General features: G+C 42.5%; 1 protein-coding gene and 1 pseudogene across 1 annotated transcript; both read right to left on the bottom strand.

Annotated features, from left to right (window-relative positions):
* Nucleotides 1–744: 744 nt before the first annotated feature.
* Nucleotides 745–21356, bottom strand: LOC146672682 (uncharacterized). Its single transcript, XM_085402237.1, has 4 exons — nt 21273–21356; nt 7094–7199; nt 3594–4274; nt 745–1871 (listed from the first exon to the last, which is right to left on the bottom strand). Exons 2-4 carry the CDS (start codon nt 7109–7111, stop codon nt 1239–1241), a joined length of 1332 nt encoding a protein of 443 aa, XP_085258363.1. The 5' UTR covers nt 7112–7199; nt 21273–21356; the 3' UTR covers nt 745–1238.
* Nucleotides 13057–15721, bottom strand: LOC146672683 (uncharacterized; annotated as a pseudogene).
* Nucleotides 21357–21445: the final 89 nt, after the last annotated feature.

Genomic DNA, 21445 nt, shown 5'->3' with positions numbered 1-21445 from the left:
CGCTGCAAACACAAAAATAAATATCCCCAAAGCTGTGAAAGGGAGCTAATTAGTAAGAGTATTGTTACTCTCCGCAGGAGTAGTCCAGCAGTAGAAATCAGTCCAATAACAAGGTGCGTAACATCTAGCAGGGTGACAGAAAAACCCAGGGTAACTTCTAAGGACCTCAACGTCTCTCTCACATTGTGTTTTTTAAACATGCTTCCATTTGTCACTTCAGTCTTTACTCTGAAATACAGGAAGAGAAATCATGGCTGAAACAATTTCTCATGAAACCAGGGGTGTGGTCCAACAGTCAGTTTGGTGAGGAAGGTTCCTAACTGAGAGAAGTGACCCAGAAGTATCTGTGTAGCAGCCACAATGAATCCAGATCATGAGCTTTATTAACTGATCAAAGTCTCTTCTTTCATCTTCTGTATCATTCAGTTTGCATTGGTAATGCCTATTATTGTAAAGCTTTTTTAAGACGAGCAAAACTTTATTTCACTTTGGGTTAGTTGGGATAAGTGATGGATGGAGGGAATTTTACTTCAGCCACAGAAATCCTAAACAGGAAGGAGGAGCAGAGTTACAGTGGATCACTATCCAGCAGGGAAACAAGGTTTATTTCAATTTCTTGGCCATGAGTGAGATTTACTGAGTGGGCAAATTAGGGAGACGACACCATCAGATCCCGAGCCCTCCATGTGTTAATCAAGAGACGGCTGCTGTGCTACATCCATAAATAATGAATAAATTAGGAGCTAAAGCTGAAAGGACAGTTTATTTGTACCATCTTCACGTGAACACATTCAAGAACATCACAGATGAAGAAACATTAAAAACTTCCACACTACATAAAGCAAGAAAAATAGTTTTTCTTTCAGGTGGTTTCAGAAAAACAGAAACATCAAACATCTCCAAGACTCTCTTTGAAAGAACTAAAAACCTTTGTTCTCATGGTCCAATCATGAGTGAACTCCCCGATGAAGCCTTGTGTGCTAAAACATGTCAGAGTTTTAAAGGTTAAACATGAGTTTCCAAAACGTTTTGCTGGAGAACAATGAACTATTTGACTGAGTTTCAATCATTTACAGACGAGCAAAACCAGGACAGAGAAAAAAGGACAAAACTGACTCAGTAAAACAACAGAAAAGAAGATCCCATGTAGATCTGTATTATGTAGAAGTTCATCCCAGCAACCAGTTCAGTTCAACACAAGTTTAAATGATTCTATCTGAACTCTGTGGAGCCTGATCTCAAGCTTTTTGAGTCTGACCAGAGGATCTTTCTGTGTCTTCAGATTCACTGTGATCCAGTGATGGGAGTGATTTCAGCCCTGAGTGATCGCGCTGATGTTTGCACAGAGCAGACAATGAGGTGAATGTTTGGGCACATTGGTAACAGTGAAACAGTTTATTAGTAACGTGGGATCGTTTGTGTGCAGAGTATGAACTGAGATTCCTGAAGCTCTTGTCACACTGGTCACAGCTGTAGTTTCCTTCCATGTGTCCACGTTCATGAATGTTACGATTACTTGACTGTGAGAAGCTTCTCTCACAGTGTCTGCACTTGTGTGGTTTCTCTCCTGTGTGGACTCCTTTGTGTGTTTTAAGCTGACTTGCAGTGGTGAAGGATGACCCACACTGATCACAGAGGTGCTTTTTAACCCCACTGTGAATCAGTTCATGTTGTTTTAAGTGATCCGATGTGGTGAAGCTTCTCCCACATTCTTTGCAGTATTTCAGTTTGTCTCCAGTGTGTCTACGTTGATGTAGTTTTAGGGTCTTTTGCCGACTGAAAGTTTTTCCACAGAGGTCACAATGAAAGTCTTTCCCACCACCACAGTGATGACAGGGTTGAGAACTGGATCCATCTGTGTCGCTCTGCTTCTAAACAAAGACACAAAGACAGTGTAAGTCAGTCCTTCAACATTTGTATCCTGAACGTCGCCTGAAATAAAGAGCATCTCTGCAGACGTCCAACTACATTTGACTGTTTCAGTTAACACTAGAGATGGCACGATACCACTTTTTTATGTCCGATACCGATATCATAAATTTGGATATCTGCCGATACCGATATGAATCCGATATAGTGTTTTTTTAATCAACAAAACTGTTTTTTAAAATATCTTGCTGCATTTTGCAAGTCTGCAAGTTCATACTCAAGTTTAAAACAACAACTACACTAAAGCTATTCTGTTATACCTGTATACAAAAAAAAAAAATTTCATAGTTCAGCAATACTGATCAATCTAATAAACTTAGACCTACACCATCCTCCCTATTCTGGTATTTTAAAGAGTACTTAGCGTAAATATTAAGCAACCTAACTAATAGGGTTCCAACTCCCAGCAACAACAAAAATAAATAAATAAAAAATAGGGAACCACCCCTCACGCGCCACCTCATGATGCTTAATCGACGTAATCAACCTTAATTTGATGCAGTGTAAAAAAAAAAAAAATGCACAGAAATCAATTATTTTTCAAGAAATATTAAATAGATTCAACATCTTTCTTCAACAAAATTGCAGACTGCACAGATGGTACCTTCCCAAAGTAAAAAGTACTATAGCTTACTAAGGTATATATATTAGACTTAATAGTCACCATATACAGTAATTGACTTCTATTCATTTTACATCAAATTAAAACTTTGGGTGTCAGATAATTATTTATTAAAAGCTCGACATTTTAAATGAGAATAAGAAAGAAAAGTATGTCTTTGTGCCCCCTTTTCCCAGTTAATGCCCTATCGGCCCCCCTGGCTAAACTTTGCTAGATCCGCCCCTGCACAGTTACCAGCGTCAGCTACATAGAAAAAGATCCTGGTGTAGAAAGTAATATTAAATAAATTCTAACAACAGCTTATCAAGCTTAAACGTGCTGCTGTTGTTCAGCCGCTGGTTTCCTCTTTCTGGTGCAAAGTGGACCAAAAATAAACAAGAGAGACGGACTCGCGACAGAAAAGCCGATCAGCTGATCATTTAAGCAGTTTCACGATTGAAGTAGCAGCCGGAGAGCGAGAGGCAGTCGCTCGTTAAGCTTAACGTGGGAATGCTTTACAAACATTCAGAGATGGACTTACACACTTGCTTTACTTCTCTCGGGGATAACTTTGTCAGAGATGAAATGCCAGGTTGCTAGCGAAGCTCCAAATGCTATCCAGACCACCGACAGGTCCCGCATGCCACAGCTGCTCTATCACGTGATGCATACTGCTACGACGTGCTAACGTTCTGAGGCGAGTTACGGCGTGTTGCAAGTTTTGCGAGGTGCTTTCGTGATATTTAATGGATCGGATTACATTTTTTATTTTTCTCCGATATCCGATCCAGTAATTTAGGTCAGTATCGGACCGATACCGATACGTAATATCGGATCGGTCCATCTCTAGTTAACACACTCAGTTTACTGGGCTGCAATAACTACAATACTACCACCATAATACTACAGTAATACTAAAATCATAACTGAAAGGAAAATCTGAATAATCACTCAGAGCTGCTTTTCCATGCAGTAGAATTGCTAACATGCTAACACAGTTTAATGAGCAGAGTTGTTCCAAACAGTCAGGCTAAAATGACAAGATAACAATACAAATACATACCTCACAGTAGCTGCACTTGTAGAGTCTCTTTCTGGTGTGGATCTGTTGGTGTTGTCTCAGGTCATGTGGAGCTTTAAAAGTCTTCTCACACAGGTCACATTGATAAGGTCTCTCCTCAGTGTGGGTAAATATGTGTCGTTGTAACTGTGCGTCTGTTGTAAACTCTTTGCCACACTGTTCACAGCAGTACAGATCATGTCTGGTGTGAATGCGTAGGTGTATATTTCGGCTCCCTCTCCAGCTGAAAGTTTTTCCACAGATGTCACAGCTGTATGGCTTAATTCCAGAGTGGGTAACTAGATGACTCTGTAAGTGGCTACTGCGAGTAAAAGCTCTGCCACACTGATCACAGCTGTACGCTTTAACTCCACTGTGGATGAGTTGGTGTTTTTTAAGGGAACCCTTCAAGGAAAAAGACTTTCCACACAAGTCACAGCTGAACGGTCTCTCTCCAGTGTGGATGACCTGATGCTGTTTTAGTGAAGCCCTCACAGTAAAACCCTTCCCACACAAGTCACAGCTGAACGGTCTCTCTCCAGTGTGGATGACCTGATGCTGTTTTAGTGAAGCCCTCACAGTAAAACCCTTCCCACACTCGTCACAGGTGTGTTTTTTCTCTCCCTTTCTTCTGTGAGGTTTGTCGGCCTCCTGAGAGCGCTGACTTCTGGCTCCATGTTGGTCCTGCAGTGACAGAGATACAAACAGAGGCAGTGAGTGAAATGCAGTCGTGGAACAAACTCAACCTTCAAACTCCATTAACACTAGTTTTAAACCTGAAGGTGGAGCGTGGCACCAAACACCTTAAAGGTCTCTTGTCCCCACCTGCTGGTAGTTCTAACACATTACATCCAACCTGCTGTTAAAGATAATTCATGACTGTTCAAACACTAAAATCATGCCCATCCCTCCTGATTGTACACACACACACACACACACACACACACACACACACACACACACACATTATTTTATAATTTAGATTATTTTGTTGTTTCCTATTACATATTTCTATAATTTGTATAGATTTATACAGAATTATTCAGTGATAATAAATCCTATGTTTGTTTATTCTAAAGGAACCCCGTTAGCTTCCACAACAGATGTTGCTCGTCTTCCGTCAAATACTCACATAAAATATTACACAATAAAGTGGATTCAAGATATCCACATAATTTCACTCTTACATCCACAGTGAGGTTTCACAATTGTTCAAATATAAGCAATCAATAATAATAATAATAATAATAATATCAATAACATTGAGGCACATTACACAAATTTCAAAAACAAATCGTGTCTTACAATATTTACAACAACTGAAAGCTCTGTAAATCGGCTTTTAAGTGTTCATTGAAGCTTTGAATAATTCTCTAATTTTTTAAGGCAACTTATTCCACTTAAAAGTTGCTCTAAATGTAACAGTTTTACAAAACGTTACTTTTAACTCGAGCATTTACTAAATTGCAGTTTGTTGAAAACTGTGTAATATGATGATGTATTTCATCTGGATACTGCAGCTGAGCAGAATAAATGTGGTGTGTTTAACAGAATTGCTTTCTTTAGAACTACAAGTAAGCCATAGAATATTTTAGCCTGTACAGGAAGCCAAGAAAGGTTATTATGCATTTTATCAATATTAGTATAGTATGAACATCTTCACACTAATCTGGACGCCTTATTCTGGACTAACTGAAGTCTGTTAAGATCTGTCTTATTAGCTGCTGACCAAATGATTGAACAATACTCCAGATGAGACATTACTAGTGCATTAATGACATCTTTCATAATGAAGAAGTGATACACAAAGAGCATTTCATAGCCATAGCTATGCCTTGTCGGCAGAGTTATGTGACATTAGTGATGTTTGTACTTTCAGCGTTAACTTGGTTTTAAAGCCTTTAAAATATACGCCGTTCAATAGTCGACCTTAATCTGACAGAGAATGTGATGATTTTGTGGATAATTAAAGTCAGTCATATATCCACAAACACAACAAGCTGAAAGTCAGTGATGCTGCTCGGTTTGCAGTCCTGAATATCACGGCACAAGCAGGATCCACTGCACTGTTAATGTTAGCTGTGTTATATTGCTGCCTCTGTTCGGTGGTGTCGAGCCAAACGCACTTTAACGTGTGTTTGAACGAGCTGACGGTTCACTCGTTAAGCTGAAAGAAAGATGCTTTAATCACAGCAGTCACACATGTGTCCACTGCACCATCTGGAACTCTTCTTGTTTACACTCGTAATAACACAAACACTAAATCCTGCTTCTCTGGTGCTGTTGTGTAGCAGTGTGTACACCTGAGACTGTCACCTGTCTGTCTGTCCTGCACTCTCTCTCTGTTTCTTTCTCTCTGATTGTGGAATAAAAGTATGAACATGTGTTTATAAGTTACACTTGTGTTTGAATCCTGCAGCTTATCACACATTTGATTTCCATGTGTGACGACTGCAAGTGTCCAGAGTGAGGACAGACTGAGGGAGCCACTGCTGCACATCATCTGTGAGGCTTTGCAGCCCTGATGATCCACCAGGACAAACTCAGCAGTGTGTGAGGAAGAGGAGGAGGAAGAGCCAGCAGCAGCTGACAGATGGAGAGAATAGACAGACTGTTCCCTGTTTGTGAAGGACTGCTAGGAAAGTTTAACATAACTGTCTGTGCTGAATCAGTCTTATTAGGTAATGTTCAAATAATGTGATCATCCCAGTGTTTTCAGTGTGGGAGAAAGTACTCAGGGCCTTCAAGTTACACACTATGAAAGGCAGCAACAAGTTTAATGTTCAGAAACCTAAAGTCTGTATCAGCAGCAGAATGGAGCTAAAAATAAATGTTGGTTTCAGTTCTATGAAGCTTTGAGTATTTTGGATCAGCAGCTTCTGTGTTTGTTGCATCATATTGCTGTAACTGTTTATATGCTTTATATATTCTGAGCTAAGTTGATCTATAGTGTTACATGATACACTCTAATAGAGGTACGAGAGAAGAACATTTTTGTACCTATAGGAACATTTTTTTAAATGTTCCCTTAAAAGTACATTACTGGTCTTTAAAAGTCCAGAAATGCCCCTTTAAAGGTTCAATTTGAAATAAAGTACAAATCTGTATTATAAAAACTTAAGCAGCAACTTCTCCAGGTTCCAATATTTATGCAATTCTCAAAGCTTTTGGCCACGACTGTATAACCTCTTCTGAAGTTTAGTGGATATTATACATGGTTATGCTCAGGATGTGTCGGCCAGTTTCCACTGGAAACGCCTTTTGGTTAAACTGTCAGCGAGGAATTTGCATTTGCACTGTTACATTTTTATATAACTTTAATGCACATAAACAACAGCTGCTTGTTTCAGTGAAAATACATTGATGGGTTTTTAATAAAGTTGTGCAGCTGTAAAGTATTTTGTCTGGTGTCAATTCTATCGTCAGCTACATCGTTATGGCAAATGTTCAAATGTATATGGTGATAAATATCTTTGGTCATATGGTCCTGCTCTGTCTGTCACCTTCTGTGTTGAGCTCATTGTTTCCTCTGTAGTGGCTGAGCTGAGTCCAAGTAGCTGAAAATGTTCCTCTGCTGCTCCGTCAGACTCTCCTCCTCCTGCTGATCAGCTGGGACACAAAACAGATCTTTGTTAGGCTCCACACTGCACTGAAGAGTCAAAGTGTCTCATATGTTCATCTGACAAGTAAAAGAACACATTTTTGTTTCCCGAGGTGGGCAACTTGTTGGAAACAAACACAAAAGGTTTGAGCACTGATACCTGCCATTGCTGGCATTGAAAGATGCAACACCAGCAATGTGGATTGTCAAGACTCAAACCAATCATCAAGCAAAGACAACAGGGATCATTTGTTTCTGTTTATTTAGCATTCACAGCATTTGTAGTTGCCTTCTGTGCAGGGGAAGTCCACGCACACTGTGTGGTACCGCCATCCGCAGAAGGTGCATTCAACCTCTGTAAGAGAAACGAGGTTGTCTGAGACTGAAATGATATTCACTAAAGAAGTGGTGATTTGTAAAACTTCACATTTTGTTCCGGGACGTACTCTGCATGAAAACAAGCGCTCACTCTTCCTGCTCAACAAATGACAAGGGCGGAGCCTTATACCACGTGATACAGAAGCTGTGCCGTGTGATGCTAAAATTAGCAGGGAAACAACAACGGAGAGCACGTCAGGGATGACGAGAAAGTGACAGGAGAAAATCCGTCCCGGTCAACCACCCAAACATCAATAACGGGAACCTTATACAGCGCTTCCCTATACACGTCGAACTCCCGCAGGCACAAAGACATTACGGAGGCTATCACTTATCACCTGACCAAAGATATGGCTCCATCAACACTGTGCAAAACGAGGGATTTAGGAAAACGATCAACACCTTAGACAAACGCTACACAGTGCCGTCCCACAACTATTTTTCTATTGTTGCACTACCTGCTCTGTACACGCAGCGTCGAGCAACGGTGGAGACGGAATTTCAAGCAGGACAACATTTTGCTGCAACAACAAAACGTGAGACATTTGTTGTTTTATGTTTATTTATTGTTATGAGAGAATCATGATCTCAATTCTAAGCAAAAAATCGTGATTCTCATTTTATGCAAACTCGTGCAGCCCTAACATTAACACAAAACTATTGTTTCACCAGAGAAACACACATGAAGAGAGAGAGAGAGACAATAACAGCTACCAAACAGTCGTCATAATTCGTCACACAATGAGAAAAGGACAAATCAACAAGTAACAATGACTAATTAATATTAAAATCTGTAACATAATGTATTGTTTGGAGTTTAGTCTGATTGGTTCAGGATGACCTGCCATTATCCAATCACACGTCTGCTTACCTGCATCTTTTCTCTTTTTTCTAACCTGAGCACCTGATGGCTTTGAACTTTTGTTGTCCATCTTCCATTGGTTTGAATTTTGCGCTGCAGTACAAACACAAATCCCCCAACCCGAGGATCAGCACAATTAACCTAACAGACCTACACCTTAGTTCACAGATTCACTTTGTCTAAGGTTGATTTCTGGGATTTCACACAACCCAGGATTCAGATCGTGAATCCATGATGGGCTTGGATTTACATCATTATAAATGAAATGTGCTCTACTTGGAAGCAGCCGGCCCCGCCCCTTTTGACGGGTTGTGTGAGACTTTAAATCATCAAACTGTAAATTATAAATTTAAATTGTTATTGATCCTTTACCCCGAGTCCTAAAGTGTAGATTTATTTTCTTACTCTTCTTATATTTATTGTTTGTTTACTTGCACCGCTGTAACTGCAGCCTCGTCGTCTCGTCTCTCTATATGCTGGACTGTCTGTAGCGGAGATGACAATAAAGTTTACTTTGACTTCAGCAGCGCGCAGGCGCACCGAGGGCTCTCGCGCTCACTTTATAGAATTTAGAAAAAACATCGGTGCAGATTATAAGTCTGTATCATAATATCTGTTTGTTGTGTTGTTTTTATTTTGTTTTGCGAGTTGGTTATTAGATGCCGCTCCAGCCAGCCAGAGACTCCCCGCCGCCCCGCCCTCTCCTCCCTGTGCCGCCAGCAGCAGGCGCACCTCGCAAACGGAGGGTACGACCGATTATTTTATTTTTTTCTTGCCCGTGATGCCCCCCCCCACCACGATGCATTCTATTGGTTTGCACACTTACACACACCCAGCTGTCGTTTCCTGTTTTGCTGGACTCTGGAGAGCCCCGCCTTTAACGCTCTTCTCTCACAGAGAGCAACAGAAAACTTGGAAAAACTCCAGATTGACTGAACTCAGTTCAAAGTTACCTTGACACCTTTAGATGTGAGAGGTAGTGATGGTGTGTCAGAAAGATCAACACGCTGCTTCAGAAGCACCGTGTCGAGGCTTGATTCGTTTGGCCAGAGTCACGTGATCAGTGACGTCTGAAGCTTCGTTTAGAACGTACCTTTTTTTAAATCGAACTTTATTGAAACACAATGAGTATACAACATACAAACAGATGAAGTTTACAAAAGAACAGAACATGAACATACAGAACCAGGAGTAAAAAAAATTATGATATGAATAGGCGAAAAAAATCAACATATTGTAACGTGCAGTGGAGATGAAGCCAGCCGCGGAGGTGTGCAGGTGGATAGCGAATGAGCAACAGCTTCTGACTTTCCAAAAAGTACTCATTTATTTACAATATCAAAAATAAAAGTGCTACCTCTACCACACATTATGTCCGGTAAATCAAGTCAATGTCCGGTAAATCAAAGGGGAATGGCTCAGAGTCAATGTCAGTGTCTGCAGGGGGGCCAGGGTGGGCCTGAGAGTCAGAGTTCAGACCCTCTGCGGTCTCTCTCTCAGCAGGCAATGAAACAGAATGTTCTTTGGAAGTGAGAGAGTCCCGGGTATGGAACGGTTGCATGTTCACAACATGATAAACACCTGCATCCACACCGGAGTCCACCCAAGTGAGCCTGTAATTAACATCACTGAGTCTCTGAGATACGCACAATGGTCCCTGAAACAGTGGTGCAAGTTTAGCAGTAAAGTTAGACTGAGCGTCTGACCTCACAAGGTCACCAACACGAAACGTGGCATGTCGATGTCTCAAGTCATAGTAATGTTTTTGTCTGTCATGGCTATAGTCCAAAGCTGCTTTGGCGTGGTCGTGAGCTTCCTGCAGGGAGGCTCTCAGAGTCTCAGGGTAAGGCACACCCGGTTCATCAACACCTGCTGTAGAAGGCTGAGTGATAAGGTCAAGCGGGGTGTCTAACTCACGACCATAAAGCATCATGGCAGGAGTCATACCTGTACTGTCATGGGGGGCGGTGCGCAGAGCAAAGCAAATCTGAGGGAGAAACTTGTCCCATGATGTGTGCTTATCACCTACATAAGCGCGGATTGCAGTTTTCAGAGTCCGGTTGACGCGTTCAGTAGCATTTGTCTGAGGGTGATATGACGTAGTGAGTCTGTGCACCGAGCCTAAGGCAGAAACAACATGTTCAAAAAGCTCACTCACAAAAGGAGACCCTCTGTCAGAAATGAGGTAAGTGGGTGTACCATGCCTAGCAAAAATGTCAGTGACGAATTTACCAGCTGCTACCTGAGATGTAGCTTCTTTGACAGCACTGGCTTCAACCCATTTAGTCAAATAGTCAACAAACACGATCAAATAAGCATTACCAGTGGGGGTGCGGGGAAGTGGCCCAACAAAATCCACACCCACATACTGCCAGGGTTTCTGGGGGACAATGGGAACCATAAGACCGGCTGCTTTTTTCTGACTTGGCTTGGTGAGTTGGCACACTGAGCATGAAATCACATAGCGTTTCACATCAGCTGCCATTTTGGGCCAGAAAAACCTAAAACGCAGTCTAGCCAATGTCTTAGAAACACCCAAGTGACCTGCTGTGGGGTGGTCATGGTAATAGTCCAGCAAGGTGCCTCTCATGGAAGTAGGGGCAAACAGTTTCAGCTCTTTCAAAGGGTGCAAAGCACATGTGGACTTGGGTTCTCTGTGATACAAAAGAGAGTCATACACAACATACTGTAACAAGGTGGCATTGTCCTAGCTGTTCAGAGAGTCTGCTTCAATGTCTCTGAGGAGTGGACCTGTGACATGATCATCTAACTGCAGCTGTCTGAATTGTGAACGGTCAGCCAGAATGTCGGGGGGCAGAGTACGAATGTCCAGGCTGCCCATAACAGCATGATCTGGTAAAAGATCAGTCGGCCTGTCACAGGTCAGAGGCAAAGGGTTGCGTGACAGTGCGTCGGGAACTTTGTTCTGTGCACCAGGTTTGTGCACTATTGTGAAATCAAAGTCCTGCAAACGAAGTGACCAGCGGGCGAGTCGGCCCGTTGGGTTTTGACGAGACATGAGCCACCTGAGACTGTTGTGGTCAGTGAAGATAGTAACATGAACACCTTCAACATATGGGCGGAAGTGTTCCAGAGCCCATATCACAGCGAGGCACTCCTTCTCTGAAGTGCAGTAGGGGAGTTCAGCTTTGTGAAGGGAGCGACTAGCAAAAGCCACAACGTACTCACGACCCATGTCATCCTTTTGCATCAACACTGCCCCAAGACCAATGTCACATGCATCGGCGTGAATGGAAAAGGGACGGTTGAAGTCTGGAAATGACAGGATCGGGGCTGATGTGACATGATCCTTCAAAGTGTCCATGGCCCTTCGACAGCTGTCGTCCCAGTGGAAAGCATTGTCCTTTCTGGTGATGGCGTGAAGAGGTTCGGCATGGCGGGCATAATTCTGAATGAAGCGTCGATAATAGCCAGTCAAGCCAAGGAACTGACGGACGTGTTTCACTGAGGTTGGGGTATCAAACTCCTTAACCGCCTTTACTTTGTCCGGATCGGGCTTAACACCTGATGATGTGATGCGGTACCCGAGAAAGGTGAATTCATCGAGGCAGAATTGGCACTTTTTGAGCTTCAATGACAAGCCAGCAGCCTGGAGTCTGCCCAGCACCTCCTCAAGATCCACTAAGTGCTGTTCAAAGGTAGGTGAGGCGATAACAATGTCATCCAGGTAGACTGCGCACGTTTTGTAAATGAGGCCAGCAAGCACAGAGTTCATGAGTCTCTGAAAAGTTGCAGGTACGTTGCAGAGCCCAAAGGGCAGCACCCGAAACTGGAAGAGACCACAGTGAGAGATGAAGGCAGTTTTAGGCTTCGAGTCCTCTGCTACAGCAACCTGCCAATAGCCTCGCGCTAAGTCCAATGTTGAGACAAACTTTCCTCTTGCCAGAAACTCCAAAGACTCATCTACACGAGGCAGGGGATAAGAGTCTTTTTGGGTAACTTGGTTGAGCCCTCGAAAGTCCACACAAAACCTTGGTTCCGTGGCCGCTCTATTTACAATGACTACAGGAGCTGCCCAAGGGCTTGTGGAAGGTTCAATGATGTTGTCCTTCAACATTTGTTGCACTTGTTCTTCAATCACACGTGTCTTAGCAGGTGACGTGCGATAGGGTGGGAGATTGACAGGTGTTGCATTGCCAGTCTCTATGGCGTGCTCAGTGAGAGCCGTTCGACCAAGTTGACCATCAAACAAGGAGCTAAACTTGCTGAGCAGATTTAGTAAAGCATCCTTGTTGTTCTCTGAGAGACTTGCTTCAGACAGTTTGGCTGTTAAGTCTGAGCGAACCAAGTCCAAAGACATCAGTGTTCCAGGTGAATGTGAGTAATCATTTTGAAGGTCCTCTTCATTGTCTGCGAGTGGGCAGGGGATGTCCTCAATGTAGACTGTTCTAGTGGGAATGTGAATAGAAACAGAAGCTCTTGCCATAAAATCCATTCCCAGAATGAAAGGAGAGGACAAATCTGGTATTATGGCAAAACGCTGGTAAAAGTTCTTGTTCATGAATCCAATATTGAGCCAAATAACACCAACAGGGATACAGGGAGCATTATTGGCGAGGTTAACTGCAGGACCATTCCACTCACTTGTGTTTCTAGGGTAAGAGTCATTTACTTGAATGAGATCTGCTCGTACAGCCGAGAGGGAAGCACCCGTGTCGAGGGTAGCATCCACAGATGAAGCATTGAAGTTCACTTTCGTTCTTAGTGGGGTATTCCAGTGGACTTGTGAAAAATTGTCTTCCAAGTGTCCAAGACTGTGTCCACCCTGTAGTGAATCGGGCGTGTGAGGCTCCGTTAGTAACTGGGGGAAGGTTGGCCTCTGTGAAATGTCCTGTCCTCCCCCCCCCCCCCCCCCTGTAGTTTCCCGACTGCCTGTATTGTGGCTGGGATGTGGTGCTGCTTAATTCCACCTTTTCATGGCCAGGGTCAGAGGGGCCAGGTGCTGGCAATGGCTGGACTGGGCCATGCCTAGCGGTGTTCGAGGCTCGTTGTGGCAAATGAGGTTGGGTGTTACAGTTTGGGCAGGTGCGTGTAGTGAACCCTGGCTGAGAGCATTTGAAGCAGTAAGGTTCAGGCTTATAGTTGTCTTTGCTACATAAAGCAGGCTGTGGTCTTTGTGGTCCAAGCACTGAGTGAAGCTCATGAGCGCGTAGCAGCAGGTCCATTACAGAAGTGACATTAGCGCCATACAGGGCAACTCTGTATTTTTCGAGAGCATGTTTACTAATTAGGTCAATTCTGTCTTTTTCAGGTGGGGGGCTCTTCAGTTTGTCAAACTCACTCAACATGTGGGCGACAAAGGTTGGGAGCGGCTCGTCCTGAGCCTGAACACGATCCAAAATTCCTCTCAGGATGCGTTCTTGGTTGTCGGAGGGCAGAAAAACTGTCTTAAACAGTTGACAGAATTGAGCCCATGATGTGATGTGGGAGCTCAGTGCCTTAAACCATTTCCCGGGCTCTTTTGCAAGAAAGTGTGGCAGTTCGTTTGGCAATTGCCCATCAGTTAGGTTCAATGAGGCTTTGTATGTGCCAACTGCATTTAACCAGTCCTCAGGTTGCACTTTTCCGTCCCCAGCATACACAGGAGGCTCCAGCTTTGCGTGATGTAAAGCTGCCGCAATCACTCTGGAAGTGCTGCTGAGTTCAAGTGAGTGAGATGGGAGGAAAGGATTTGTAGGTTGAAATGGGTTGCTGGGCAGGAACGGATTGGTACTGTTGGTGGGTTCAGTTTTGTCCATCACATGAACATGAGGTGTCGATGTGGCCATTGGGAAAACAGGAGACTGTGGGACTGCAGGAGGGGGAGAGTTCCCCGTTGTGAGTTGGTCCCACTGCCTTAGTAAACTGCTGTATGTTCAGTGAGTCACGTGAACAATCACTAAGCTTATTCACCTCAGTTCTTAACTCCACCACTTGTTGGCTAAGGCTAGGAGTCACATTTTCAACTATCTGGCACATAGGTAACGAGGTAAGTTCCATGTCTGAGTCAGAGTCGTCTGGGCAGTGTGCCATTGCGATTTCAAAAAAATTAAGCCGCTCCAGGGCACAGCGCAGTTATTGATATAGCAGTAAAAGAGTCAGTTAGGTCAGACTAGAAATACAAAACTGCAAAAATGCGTTCAAGATTAAATTTAGAAAAACCACATAAAATTTCGCCCAACAACTGAAATTAGACTGGAGTGATCAGAACCATGTTATTACAATAGCATGTCTGCAACACTAGAGCTCAATGCAAGATTAGTTTTAAGTCGTTTTGTTATACTGAGCCAAAGACCAGCACCAACGGTTGTAGTCGGCCAAGCTATCACTTACATGTGCTACAGTCAGTCTCAGCAGAGGGAAAGGGGAATGAAAAGCCAGCAGAAATGTTCATGTCCAGGCTCTCCACAGAAAAATTAATCCTTAGAAGACGAAACCAACAACAAATAACAAATCCACGGAGTCCATTCGCGTCGCGGAGTCAGCTTCTCTCTTTTTCTTTCTCCCAAGCGGAGCAGCGGCACACCACGGTATCCAGAAATTAGTCAGGTCCCACCTGAGCTGAGGCTGCGGCCATGGCTGGAGAAAACGTCCGAGCGTCCGCAAAACTGGGGGGATTTCCGAGACAGTTCACGTGCTAGAAGAGAAGAATCCTCGGCGGGATGCAAAAATCGTCTGAAGTCCAAGGGGAAAAAGTTCGGGCGCCAGTTGTAACGTGCAGTGGAGATGAAGCCAGGGGTGTGCAGGTGGGTAGCGAATGAGCAACAGCTTCTGACTTTCCAAAAAGTACTCATTTATTTACAATATCAAAAATAAAAGTGCTACCTCTACCACACATTACTAAAGAGCACACTAGTCCGCGTACACACGGGAGCATCCATTACAGGAGGAGTGCGAAGAAGAACAAAAAGGGGGTGACACCAGTCGTGAGACAGGAGGCGCCGCCATGTGGTGATACACTGCATTACAATAGCAACTGTTACAATATAAATATTGTTCTGAGAGGCTTTTTGTTGGTTGAGTCTGAAATTGATTGTATGTACAATTCATATCCTTATAAAACGGCAGAAATATGGTGTTTTATTAATAAACTTACATTTATGGATATAAAATAGCTAAAAGTATTAACATGCCTCAGAGAAATCACTAATAACACTAAGGGCTGGACGGATTTGATTTGCATTTTTCAAGAAGAGTGTGGTGTCATCAGCTAGCTGGCTGATGATGAGCTCCTTATCAGCTGTGCTGATTCCTTGTATAACAGGTCAAATCTCGGGGTGGAGTCTTAATCATTTTAATTGAGCTATTGCCATTCGTGTACAAGGTTTTGATAGCTTTACAGAAAAATGCCAAATTTTTCCAAAGAGTGGAAAATAAATTGATGTTCAATTGTATCAAAAGCCTTTTAAAAATCCAGGAAGAGAATGAAGCTATAGTCAGATACCAAATCAGAGTAATCAAGTAGATCTAAAACCAGTCTCATGTTCTTAGAAAGGTGTCTGTTTCTCATAAAGCCTGATTGTGTCTCATCGATAATTGTGTCCAAGAACTCTTTCATTCTGTTAGCAAGTACTAAAGCCATAATCTCATAGTCATCATTGAGCAGACAGATGGGTCTCCAATTATCAATAAGAAGTAAGTCTTTGTTTGGCTTTGGAATAAGTGTTATGAGACCCTGAGTAAGAGTAGGAGGGAGGATGTTATTCTCTACACTTCCTATGAAAAGCTGCAGTAAGAACGGAGCCAGGAGATTAGAAAATGATTCATAAAACTCTGCAGTTAAACCATCTGTGCCGGGAGATTTGTTGGCCTTAAGTGCAGAAATAGGATTACAAACGTCCTCCACAGTCAGAGGGCTGTCACAGTGACTTCTATCTTCCACAACAATAGTTTTTAGGTTTTTAATATTATTGAGAAACAGCGTTGAGACATATATATATATATATATTAGGGGTGCAACGATACACAAAATTACGGTTCGGTTCGGTTCGATACTTTGGTGTCACGGTTCGATATTTTTTCGATACAAAAAAAATGTTCATGCCTTTTTAATTTGTCATTTATTAAAATTATAAATATATATTTTAACACAAAAGTACAGTTTTTAAATTTAACCCTAACCCTTGTGCGTGTTGTTTTTTAGCTCGTCATATTGCAGCCACAGAAATTCTTTTGTCCATGAAACCATAAAGCTGCACTTTCTTTTTGCCTTATAGTCTGATTTGTCATAACTTCTCCGTTTTGTGGTAAGCTTTTCTTTGGCTGTCACTTCTTCACCCTGACCTGTCTTATTTGGCTCAGCAGAACTAAAATATATATCTGTCTGTGAAGGTTCTCAATCATCCAGGTCATCGTAGTGAAATATATATCCTGCGCGATCAACCTCTCACATGTTTAAGCTGCGGGAGATTTCACTTGTCATGTTTGCATAGTAAGCTAACAATTAATAAGACGATGTCAGAGGAATTGGTGCACAAATTATCATCACTCACAGATCAGTGCTGTCGCTCTCTATACACAGTTCGCGCGATTGCAAAGTGAAAGCAAAAAAACAAGCGCAAATTCAAACACGATTTCAATATGTCACATATTGACAGTGGCTCACCCAATGACATAATTACCCAGCTACATTTCTGAAAGAATGCAAAAGCATTGACATATATTTTTCCTTCCTACAATAGCCCGACATGCAGGGCAGAGATAGCCCCGGGACATCGGGCTAGCGATATTGCGAGCCCTGTATCTGATTGAGGAATCACTCATCTTTGGAAAAGAGAGTTTATTACAGAGAAATGTCTCTTTCCAAAATAAAAGCTATACTATCCGCTTCTTCTGGGCTATATTCTCAGCAGCATATTAAACATATCAGGTCTCCATAAGGAGAATCCTGTGCTAACAGCTGTCTAAATGACTCGGCTAAAGTTTGTAGCATGCATGCTTGTTGTTTTTGTCTTTGCACTAGGATGATGTCGGCGTAAATGTGCAGTCATATTCGTTGTGTTCCCACTAGTGCTTTCAGGTTAATCTCGTTGAAATAACCTTAACGCCACAACACGGCAAATCTCCGTTAACGAGCTACCCTATACAGAGGGGCTAGACGGCCAACACGTTAACGAGCTAACTGCGCTAACACACTAGCTCCCACCCATGTAATTGAGCATTGCATGGCACATCCAACATACTGTTTTACTTTAGTCCATGACTCGCTTACCTTCAGGGTCATACGTCACATGAAAACCAAAATAATTCCAAACGCCAGATCTGAATGAGGGTGGGGAGGTCCACTTCTGTCTCGCTAGCTTGCCCTGCGCTCTTCCTTCTGACCATGCTGTCTGTGTTGAGTGCTCAGTGAATCTGCGTTCGACTACTCCGCCTAGGCTGCACTCTCGAGCCTAGGCGGAGTAGTCAAATGCAGATTCACTGAGCGCTCAACACAGACAGCATCGTCAGAAGGAAAGTTGATAAAATAAATTACAAATTTTGTATTGTTCTTTTTTTTTCCTCCCCTTTGGTTTTCTTTCTTTCTCTCCCCCTCTTTCTTTCATTCTTTCCCCCTGTCCTATCCCACAGTCATGTCTGTCCCGTTTGCAACTGAAAATAAAATAAATTCATAATTATAATAAAAGTCAATCAAATGGACCAATATGATGATCCACTTAAAATAAATCCTCTTGGCATCTTTCTTGGCCTCAAGACAACAATTCTGATGGCTATAGATCCAAACGGGACACAAAAAAAAAAAAAAATTGAAAAAAATTGTATTGTTCGATACATATGCGTACCGAACCGAAAGCACTGTATCGAACGGTTCAATATCGATACGAATATCGTTGCACCCCTAATAAATATAAATATATATATATATATATATATATATATTCTACTTTTCTAAATGATTGACTATTTCAATGGAGAACCTAAATGACACGGACCCGTGTTTGTTATTACATGTCTTTATTTTGAATGTGACAAGTCTATCATTGCCTGTTATTCATAGGTATTAACAGAGTTTTTGGCCTTTTTTTCCATCTATAAAAGCTAATTGACTCTTTACAGCCTGCTATGGTTAATAATAACATGTTCAGTCATGAGTGAAATCAAAGCTTTTCTTCACTTTAGCATTTAACATTCCCAACAATATAATGTGATACCTTAATTAAAACACAGCTAATAAAACACAATTTTCTTAATGCAAACATCAGTGACTCAACATTAGCAACCAAAGGGTTCAGTCTGCAGCTCACACTCATGTGAAGCTACAGCCTCCCCCTTTAGTCTCTGTCATCCTTCTGTTCCTGCACAAACAAAGCAAGACAAAACCTCCACCCTTCTTCTACAGGCTGGGTGAATTGTTGTGGACATTCACTAATCCTAAAGTCGGCACCGTTTTTGTCTCAGTATCAAGTCAGTTAAACTTTTAGTCGTCAGTCCATCACAGTCCAGTCACATGCATACATCCACACACATTCATACCAGATATTGCTGATAATGGAGTCTCACGCGCAGCCTATTCGAGCCTCCATCACCAGCAAGATGACGTCATCATTTTAAAGGAAAACAGCTCCTTGTTTTTGGACTGGATTGACTCGCTGCAATCCTTTTAGGCTCAGGACTTCTCATGTGATCAATGTCACATATAAGTGAATTTCTCCCAAGCCCATTATAATCATGGAGAAAAACACTTTGCCACTGTTTCCAGTAAGAATATTTTATAGCGCTTTAAAGTTCAACCTCTCAGGTCTGGATTAAAGAGCTGATTTGTTAAATCGGGAACTCACAAAATACCAAAATATCACCAGCGGTGGATCACACCTCTCAGATGTTCTTATCTCAGTGCACTGTAACAAAAGCACAAACAAACGCAACCAATAAAATACTAATAAAGTAACAAATACTGGGGCCCATTGCAAACATGTCCAAGCATAAAACCATCTTTCTCTCTCTTAGAGAAAGAAAACAATCCAAACCTCACTGATAAAATCAACCTAGTGTCAAGCAAAACCCAAAAATCAACCAAAACTTCACCAGAAAGTTTTCCTCCCTCCCGGGACAATATTGTGCAGGAATACAGGCACCGTAACTCCTTTTGCACTGACAAAAACATGTTGGATTTACTTGATTCAATAGTGGACACTGGTTGCACACAAAGGTTTTGCTTTGGCAGAAACTTAAACAACTGAGTTAAATCAACACAACCTTTTCATATTCAGTAAACCTGCATGTTGTGTTCATAAAACACGATTGAAACATGTTCAGATGGAGTAAGTTGAGCTCCTGGAACATTTTAATCCTTCAATTGAAATTGAATGGGTCTACAACAACTACCATCCTCCTATCTCTATCCTGGTTGCAGCAGGGCTGGGAAATAACCCTGAAGTGATAGGTTACCAGGCAGGGTACACCCTGGACAGCTCACCAGTCTATCAGATAGAAACACACAGCCGTTTACATTCATGGATAATTTAGCCCAGGACCTTCTTACTGTGGAGCAACAGCACTAACCAGCATGCCAACAATGGAGGAAATACAGGAAAGCTATGATTTCCTGTATTTGAGGCAGAATTCTTTTGTTCTTGCCCTTGACAGGTTAATCCACAATAAATAGCAACAGCATGCATGTGGTGTGTGTGTCGTTGTCTGCCTCTTATAACTCCAGTGATTTTCCTGTAGTTTGAAATCTTATGCGGTGTTGACACAATAATTTGTTGTAAACCAGGAAATTCCCCACTGTGGTAGAAAGCACAGCTTAGCCTTAGCAAATGTTCAAAGAAAAGTCGTCACTTCCTGATTTCTGCTTCACTGATAAATATTGTCACACTGGGGTTTTTGCAAATGATATCAGTGAGCACTGTGTGGCAGCTGGAGTCAGACAACTGAAGCTCCCACAATCAAGACCACAAACAGCTTTCAAAGGAGATTTGAAGCTTTTCTGGCAGCAAGCTTCATGATTTATGGGACTGGAACTGGAACAGAAACTACCTGATCACCAATGGTGAGCTGGCATGGAATTATTTTTATGACATTTTATCAAAGTTATAAATAAGCATGCCCATTAACACATAGTGAGTGAGCATGTTGTCTTCCCACGCAGTGAACAGCGGACGCTAATGTTTTTGTCACTTTTTACAGAGTCAAACTCAAAGTAAGGTCAGTGCTTCCACGCTTTAAACGCTGCACGCTCACACTCTCTCCACACTCGATAGATTATCCATTGTTCATCTGCACACAGCTGCGGTTTTAGTAACGCAGTAACGCAGCGTGCTTACGGGAAAGTAACAGTAATCTAATTACCTTTTTTGCAATAGTAATCCCTCACTTTACTCGTTTCTTGAAAAAAGTAATCGGATTACTGCCCATCTCTGGTTGGAGCTGTGCACTTGTGGGTTCAACCTTGTGTACACGTTTATCTTTGCTGTGTGTACTTGTACCTCTGAGTGGAAGCTGAACTCTTGAGTTCGAGTGCATCATGAAACACAGCTTGTTTAATCAACCCATGAATGCCTCTGTTAGCTACACAGAGTTGCTCAGAGTGCTTGTGTTACACTAGCTAATCTACTCAGTCACTTTAACAGAACTATTAACATTCACATCTCACAGAACTGATTTGATTGGAGCATTACAACACGTTTGCACAGAGCATAGGAGCGCACTGACTCTGCTTCACGAGCGCTCCACCTAACGAGCGGGCTCGCGGTGCGGTCGCGCGGGACACTCCTCTGGTTTTCTCCCGTGTTTACATATAAATAACTTTGGCGGACCGCCTTAACGCTCCCATTCACATTAACGTGGGTAACCATGGTGACAATAAACAACATTTTCGGTGCGAGCACCGTGTACCGACCTGTAAAAGCAGGTGAAGAGCAGAGTAAGGAAGACACGATGCGTCTCTGCTTTCCTCCAGAACGTGTCTGAGGAAGCAGCGGAAGGTGGGCTCCACTTACTGCACCCCGAAACCCCGGAGCAAGCACCAAAGTTCCGCCCTCACTGCTTTCTAACATAAAATGAATCCCTGTT

The sequence above is a fragment of the Rhamphochromis longiceps genome, linkage group LG3 (genome assembly GCF_057381845.1).
Source record: "Rhamphochromis longiceps isolate RC_006_pf linkage group LG3, R_longiceps_female_GT1.1, whole genome shotgun sequence".
NCBI classification, from domain to species: domain Eukaryota; kingdom Metazoa; phylum Chordata; class Actinopteri; order Cichliformes; family Cichlidae; genus Rhamphochromis; species Rhamphochromis longiceps.
This window is presented reverse-complemented; position numbering and strand designations above follow the sequence as displayed.

Coding starts and splice junctions, on each gene's coding strand:
- LOC146672682 (XM_085402237.1), bottom strand. Junction 1,872..3,593: donor ACAAGTGCAGCTACTGTGAG/GTATGTATTTGT, acceptor GTCTTTGTTTAG/AAGCAGAGCGACACAGATGG.